Source organism: Arachis ipaensis, chromosome B03 (genome assembly GCF_000816755.2).
Source record: "Arachis ipaensis cultivar K30076 chromosome B03, Araip1.1, whole genome shotgun sequence".
Taxonomy (NCBI): domain Eukaryota; kingdom Viridiplantae; phylum Streptophyta; class Magnoliopsida; order Fabales; family Fabaceae; genus Arachis; species Arachis ipaensis.
The window spans coordinates 132,494,889-132,503,382 of record NC_029787.2 but is presented as its reverse complement, the minus strand read 5'-3'; the positions used below and the strand labels follow the sequence as shown (position 1 = coordinate 132,503,382).

The following is an 8,494-nucleotide window of genomic DNA, read 5'->3' as shown; positions in this document are numbered from 1 at the left end:
CGGGATTAAATGTTTAGAAAATTTTTATTAATATAATTGATTGTTTATATAACAATTTTTTATAATGATAAGTGCATAAAATTTAAATTGTTATTGATGTTTGTAGAGTAAATAGTTAAATTGAACCCTGAAAGATTATTCGATCTCCAAATTAATCTCCAAAAGATTAAATTAATCAAAATTGTCTTCGAAAGATTTAAAATCAATTACGTTAGTCTTTCTGTCTATTCTGTCACTAATAACATTAAGTTTTGCATGCGTGGCGCGTTAGTTTTTTTTGTCAAGATTCAAGCCCACAAATGGGCCTAAACCATTAGAAAATCATAGCCTAACCCACCAACCCGACCCGGCGATCACATACTCTCCTCCTCTATGCGTCTCAGCCTCCATGCCGGTTTCAATAGCTGTTGCCTCCATTAGTTGCAGCGACTGTTCTATTTCATCAGTCAATGCCTCAGCTTCACTAAAGCTATAATTGCTAAGGATCTTATTTACATCCATGTCACTATGATCATCAATATCATCCCTTGAGCTATTCACCTTGCTCTCCTTACTTGCCCCAACTTCAAACTCAACAACACCATCCCGATTGTGATGAAAACCACTACTCTTATAGGCACCATCATCATCAGCACCATCACGAGCACCACCACCATCAACACCATCAACAGGGATAGAAAGCTCAACCTTGTCACCACTCATGCACCTTGTTTGCTTGCAAGATGCTTTGCCTTGATTTTCCGTGATGCAAATATAGCCGCTAATTATTTTTGTGTCTTGGGTCAGGTCAAACAAAGACCCAACTCGGAAGAGTACACAACCCGGATTGACAGCACGGTGATTCGGCTTATCCTCCTTCAGAGTTCTCATGCACCGCTGCATGCCTCCATTGGTGAAGAGAATCTGATCACAGTTCCTGCTCCGATGCCACCATTGCCATATCCTCCGCTAGCCTAGCCTCACGATACTGCTGAGCTATAGATCATTTTATTAATCCAGATTGATGTGCCACGGCTGCTGCCATCAATCTGGTGGTGTGCTCACGACTGCTTGGCTATTTCTGGCATTGCCTCCACTACTGGTTCATGCTACCACTGTTGCTCGCTACGAGGGCTGTGTTCCTTCTGGGTTGATGAACGCTCGTTCTCTCTAGCATGAGTCTCGTCCACCTCGTGAATTAGAATAGATTCTCCAATAAGACTGTGATTAGGGAGATCTCTCTCGAGTTCTGTTTGATGTCTTATTTTTATCTTTTGTTTTTTTTCTTGTTTTGTTTCTTTTTCTTTTTGTAACTAATCACAAAAAAAGATATTTAAGGTTGTTTTACAAATATAAAGAATTTTGTTAGTCATGAGTAAATATATCATAATAAGTTGGACCACATTATAAATACTTTAAGCAGCTCCATCTCATGAAACTTTTTTGAAAGCTCCATCAAATACTTTGCCTAGATCCTTAACTGCTTCAATAAGAGACGAAGAACCATGTTTTTGCAAATCTCTTCAGTTGAGAAAGTTCATCACCATGGTGTCACACTCAACTTCAATATTTAAGAACCCAAGACTCTCAGCTAGCTTCAAGCTCGTATAAACTAATAAAATTATAAAAGAATAAGAAAAGAAAAGATGAAGAATTTTTATTGTGTTTAATATAGAGAATAATGCTACCTATTCATACTAAATTGATCATGAATTTTTAAAATAGCTAAAACAATCAAATTTTCTAGATGATTCCGTTAGAGAAAGATAAGCATAACAAATTTAGTAAAGGATAAGCATAACAAACTTTTGAAAGATGAGATAGGATAAAGATAAGATAAGAATAAGCGGTTTAATACGCCCCTGCAAGCTGGTGGATAGAAGTGTCAATAATCCACAGCTTGGATAATTTTCGATGAAAAGGTTGAGGAAGACGCATGCAGCGTGGTGATGCAGAGCAAGACGCGTACGTGCTGCGTGGTGATGCAGAGAAAGAGAAAGGCACGACGGAGCTAGGGCTGCCGGTTGCAAAAACAAAGAAAGAGATGATGTGTTTGAGGGAGAGAGAGCAAGCAGCGATCTTTAGAGAGCGCGTAGAACGTGGTAAGAGTGCTGACGGAACTACTTAAACAGAATGCAAAAGGAAGAAGAAAGCGCAGACAAAATTGTTGGAAGAAGGAAGTGCAGACAGAACTGTCAGAAGAAGGAAGCGCAGACGGAACTGTCGGAAGAAAGAAGTGCAGACGAAACTGGCGAAAGAAGGAAGTGCAGGAAGTACAGACGGAACTGATAGGCAGACAAAACTGCCGGAAAAAAGTCCATATTTATTTTTGGAAATTTGGCCATAGTGATTAGTGAATGATCTATTCCATGAATGGTAGTTGTTTCTTGTTAGAACAGGAGTAACTAAGACTGAGGTAAGATTTTCACTTAGATAGATATAATAGAGATTGGTTTGATCGTGAGCTAGATTGGAAGATTAATTATTCAATGTGGGATGGGATTGAAACTATGATAAAGGGGGGTTGAAACTATGACAAAAATATGAAAAGGAAGTACGGTGGTTTATTACCAGAAAAATAACAGCTTATCCTCCTTAAGGAGGATACCATGACTTTGATACCATAATAAAATTGTGAAAGACTAAGAAAAGAAAGATAAAAAAAAATTTATTGTGTCTAATATAAAGAACAATACTACCTATTTATATTAAATTGGTTATAAATTTTTAAAATAATTAAAACAATCAAATTTTCTAGATGATTCTGTTAGAAAAAGATAAGTATAAAAAACTTTAAAAAAGTATAAGCATAACAAACTTCTGAAAAATAAGATAGGATAAAGATAAGATAAGATCAAATAGTTTAATATAAACTCCCCACAATTTAGCCATATTAACGGTGGAAAACCCTATATTAGCACCCCCACAAGCACCATTATTGTTTGAGCTCAAAACTGAACCGCCACAATTAATCTTAACGGGTCTTCTTTGCTGCCGTTAAGGTAGGATTCTCGTGCGGGTAGGGTAGGATGCGGGTTGAGCTTCAACCCTATTCAATTAACGTGCACCCTATATATGTATATGTTATATACTTATATAAAAATATATTTTAAGTTGATATTGAACCAAAGACCTCTCACTAAATGTAAAAGATTCTTAGCCACTAAAAAAAGATCATTAATTGATAATTTAATACTTTTTTTTATATAAAAGTCAATTTTATTTTAAATTATTATCAAGTTATATAATAATATTACATCTTTTGTATAATCTACGGATTGAATTGGATATACACAGATTAAGATGATTAGAATTAGAGTTGGGATATTTTTAACCCGCAAATAGAATAAAATTAAATTTATATAAAAATATCGATCCATAGATAAAATTAGAGTTAAATCCAAACCCTATACTACCAATTCCATGATGACTCCTAACTGCCGTCTTCATTCCTCTAAACCCATCCTCATTATCGTACTTTTCATTCACAATGCTGTATATATATTAAATAGAAATACACAATGCTTAGATTATAAAAGAGTTAATACTCAAAATCGTCCTCGAAAGATACCTCGATCTCCATATTAGTCCCCGAAAGATAAAGTTAATCAAAAGAGTCCCCGAAAGTTACACGAGTTAATCAGGTTCGTCCTTCCGTCAATTTGCTTGATGACATGGCTAACGTCTGCTCACGTGGCACGTTAACTTCCATGCTGGCAGAGAAGGAATACGACGCCGTTTTAAGGGAATGTCCAGATAGACATGAATCGGCGTCGTTTCGTGGAGATAGTGGATTCAAAACGTTGCAGAGTGGAGTCACCCTCTTCCATAACGAGTATCTCCACGTTTGGCTCCAAAATTGTTTCGTCTCCGTCAAGCCATGCCCTAACCCCTTCACGTTGCATTCGAACATCGCCATCGACGTTTGTTACTGTCCCAGCTGAACCTAATCCAGCTGCAGCACCAACACAGACCCCGACAATTATTGATGTTAGCCAGTGTGACAGTATACCACCAACACAAGAAACACAACAGGTAATCAGCCATATGTGATTCATTTTAAACATTAGCTATTTCATAACTCTCATTTATTTAATAAGCTAAATCTAAATCTAGATGTACCATTAATTTGTGTAGGAACAACTCGCTGCTAGGCCATCGAAGCTAAAGGTCATTAAAGGGAAAGCCAGAATTCAGTCGTCTCCCAAAGCTACTGTAGCCGCACCAGTTGCTATCTCTGCTGAGACAATCAAGGGGACTAGTTTAGCCACTGCTAAAAAACTGGCTGACTTTATGACCTTCGTTCCTACTCCGGCCTTCAAGCCCCCAAGAAAGACTGATAAACAACTTTGATTAGTGTTGAATTGTATTGTCGTTGAACTCGTTTTTTTGTGTGAGGGGTTTCAAACACTTAGGGACTCATTTGAACTGTTTTCTCAAACTTACCTTGTCAGCAACACGTCATCACACGTGGGCCTCTTCCACGTTGGAGGCTAACCACACACATCAGCAACAGTTAGCCAGGTCACCAACGCAGTTAACGGAAGGACAAACGTGATTAACTTGTGTAACTTTCGGAGACTCTTTTGATTAACTTTATCTTTCGGGGACTAATATGGAGATCGAGGTATCTTTCGAAGACGATTTTGAGTATTAACTCGATTATAAAATAAAGACTAAACCAAATTGATTTTAAGAACTAAAATTAAAATAAGATTGATAAATAAATAAAGATTCGAGTAAGTATTAAATCGATAAAAAAAGATATTTTTTCAATGAAAAGATTTTTTTTATTTTTTAGTGTGTTTGACAAATTTCTAATAGTAAAATTAAAAGCACTAGAAAAAAAACATCTTTTTTGAGATGTTATAATTTACATTTTTTTCTAAAAAAAAAATTTTCCTTAAAAAAATGATATTTTTCACATAATAAATTAACAAAAAGTACTTTTATCTCATTTTATCCAAACATAATTGATAAATAAAAAGATATTTTTACTTGAGATATTCAAACATAAAATCACTTTTACTTTTATAAAAAATCTTCTAAAAAATTATCATTAAAAAAAAAGACCTTTTTCAAAAATGGCATCTAGTGCTTATTTGGGTGCAATTATTTTGATAAAAAAGATCTTTTTTTTAACGTATTTGGCAAAGTTCTAATAATAAAAGTAAAAGTATTAAAAAATAAAAAAACATCTTTTTTGAGAAAATACAATTTACATTTTTTTTTAAACGATATTCATCGAGGTAATAATACTTATTATTAATTAATGATACTGGAAAAAAAAATTCATCATGAACCATATGGGAATAACAATATTAAATTCAAGAACGTATCAAGAATAACAAAATAATTTAGGAAAAATCACTTCTAAGAACCGTTAAGATTGGTCAATTAATAAAAAGGATAATTTAAATTAAAATTATTAAAAAGAATCTACTTAAATGATATTTAATTATTTAGAGAGAAGAATTATCAAATCGTCATTATTGTTGATTGAAGATTGAACAATTCTTTTTAAAAAGATTATTTCTCTAAAAATGATTAGTCTTGATTCTTGAACGATGAATATAAATAGTCTTAATAATAGTTTTGCCTAAATATATTATTTTTAGTGGTTAATTTTTTTTTTACATATTTTGAAATGAATAGAATATTTTATTTTAAAAAATTGATCTCCTATGTACACTTCTCGCTAAGAAATATTTTGCACCCATATATCTCTTATGAAATTTCTGCCGAATCAGATCAACAAATTAAATTGGATTAGAATTTGTGAATAATTTAATTCTGGGATAACCAAAAATTAAATAAATAAAAAGAAAGAAAAGAAAGAAAGGCGTGCCATGTCACTTGACAGTGATGAGTCACAAGAGCAAGAATTACTACAGATAGATACGGTGCCCGTCAAAAATAAAAAGAATAAAAACACAGTCTTTTTNTGCATAGATAATAAAGTAGATGTAGTTCGTGATTCTTTATATATTCCATCCTATAATAAAACACAAGTCTCATTAAAAATTTTCAAGATCAAACAATTTGTGTTCTCTTATTCAAAACGAGATGGTGGGGATGAAGAAAGTTAGTGTGCACATGAGGAAAGGTGCCAAGACGGGAGAGAGAAAGAAAGGTAACTATATCACATGAATTGTGATCTAATTCTTCATAAATTTATCCTTTTATTACTTAATTTCGTATCCTAGTCTTGACTTTTTTTTACTCTTTCAAGAAGTTTTATACTAAAAAATAAGTTGAAATTACTTGTTTTATGTCATTTGAGCTATTATTTGTTGGGCATTCCTCTTATTTTAATATAAAGGTAAAGGAAGATATGATGAAGTTGATAACGATGAAGATCATGTGTTGCCACAGCGTGCGTTTGCCCCGTTTCGTGCTCCAATGACAACTTTCTCATGTTTGATGCAACACTTGGAACACAAAAAGTATGTGGCTTTTTTTTTTTCTTTTTTTAAACAAAAATTATTTTATATGGTACGTTTGTATTTTTGATATGGTTATTGTAACTTTTTTGCTTTCTTTCATTATTGAAGGGCTTCTTTTAGAGAGGAAGGATTAGCGGCTTTTATTAAAATCTTTAACGAAGGAAATCAAGACAGTATTTTAGAAAAATGGTAAGGCTATATACTATTAAATTGTTCAATTTTCTTAAATAGATTTAAATTTATTAATGAGTGTTTTTTTTTTCCAGCTTCGTTACTTACCTGTACCAAGTTTTGAATTGCCTTAAAAAAGGTTTGACTAAAGAGAAACAATTGGCTTCTCAAGCTCTTGGTTCGTCTTAAATTCTTCAAATTTAATAGGCTAATTGACTTTTATTTTTCTTAGGCAATAACTATAACCTAACTTGATATTTTTAATTTCAGGGTTAATGGCAATAACAGCTTTTGAAACTGATAATGCAGAAGAAATATACGTATACACAATTTCTTTAGTTACTGAACTAGTGCAAACTCCTAACAAGGTACTTTAGGATACAATCTCATAATATTTTTAAGTTATTAATAAATAAATATAACAGAAAATGATAAATTCTCTCATGTGTGTATTCTATCGACCGCTCAGTATAACGGGAGTCACGTTTGATTTTTTCATTGAGTTTGACAGATCCAAGTGAACATAAGAGATCAATATGTCCAAATTTTAAAAATATTAAGGATTTAAATATCAACTGATCAAAAGGTCAACGACCTATTTATCTTTTTCTCTAAATATAAATATATGAAAAGATGTTCGAAATTTAACAAAATCCTAATCTTTTCCATGCAGAGTTTGGAACCATGCGGCTTTATTGCTCTTATAGAGTGTTTGACCATAGTCACATCTTTCTGCGCAAGCAATTCAAAGCAAATTCAAGAAGTCATGCAAGTGATTTGGGAATATATCTGTCCTAAATCCAAACTTGCTGTAAATACTTCGCTTAATTAATCCTTAGTTAATGTTTTATTAATTTAAGTATGATCTGTTTTGTATATATTTATTATTACTTACTTACGAATCTTTTCTTTTCTTTCTTTTTGTTTTTTCAGGCACTTAAAAACCAAGCCTATGCTGCTAATCTATCAAAATTGATTTATGCTTGGTTGTTCTTACTTACAAAAGTAGATAGCTGGGAAATTATATATGGTCATTGGCAAGGGTGAGTACATTAACTTTTTGTCTTATATAAAAGTTTAATTTTAATGCATAAAAAATTATATTTTGTTGATATAATAATATATAATTAGATAAATTTAAAAATTATATTTTTAATAATGTGATAATACTTAATTAAATGTTTGTGTAAAATTCTTGGGTGCATGAAAGTTAAATTCTCAATGTGATCTTAATTGTTACAATTTATAAATGACAGGAAAATATACATAGTACAACTTTGCGACTAATTATCCAATATTAAAATTCATAAAATTGCTATTTATTTTGAAAATAAAAGAAATTGGTTAATGTTTAACTTTGCTTTAATTTACGATTCTTGATGCAGGGCAATTTGTCAATTCTTATCTTTACTCAAAGAAGATGCAACTTGCGTTGTTGCCGGTGAAGCATTAGCTTTGATATTTGACTGCGATAAAATTGATAAGTTTTTTGTTAAAACTGAAGAATTATTATTAGAGTCTTACGATGGATTAAGAAAATATATTAAAGACATCATTTTGAAGCAACTAGAGAGCACTTCATTGGAAGCTAAAACTGCACTTCCTCTTAAACAAATGTTCAACAATGCTGCTAGAGCCTATTGGGACGTCTTAATGTACTTTAAGGAAGATAAATGTCCAAAATATTATGAAAGATTTGATGGACAAAAATTAATTCTATCATCATGGTCTTCAATTATACAGGTATATTGTTGTTTGTTTTTCATTTCTCTAATCAATCTAATATGTTTTTAATTTTGATTTATTTCTAACACTTTTTTTCCTTTTATGAATAGCTCAAGTTTCTCAAGAATTTTCTGGGAGAAGAAAATTTTTCAAATTATATGCTGGTTGCTGGT

The 8,494-nt window shown here is 32.2% G+C and overlaps 1 protein-coding gene across 1 annotated transcript; it reads left to right on the top strand.

The window, feature by feature from the left end:
- LOC107634023 lies at positions 6,046-8,370 on the top strand. Its single transcript, XM_021117486.1, has 8 exons — positions 6,046-6,112; positions 6,302-6,425; positions 6,534-6,614; positions 6,692-6,774; positions 6,867-6,964; positions 7,530-7,639; positions 7,982-8,251; positions 8,340-8,370. Exons 1-8 carry the CDS (start codon positions 6,046-6,048, stop codon positions 8,368-8,370), a joined length of 864 nt encoding a protein of 287 aa, XP_020973145.1.

Coding starts and splice junctions, on each gene's coding strand:
- LOC107634023 (XM_021117486.1), top strand. CDS start 6,046: ATGGTGGGGATGAAGAAAGTTAGTGTGCACATGAGGAAAGGTGCCAAG. Junction 6,113..6,301: donor GACGGGAGAGAGAAAGAAAG/GTAACTATATCA, acceptor TTTAATATAAAG/GTAAAGGAAGATATGATGAA. Junction 7,640..7,981: donor ATATATGGTCATTGGCAAGG/GTGAGTACATTA, acceptor TTCTTGATGCAG/GGCAATTTGTCAATTCTTAT.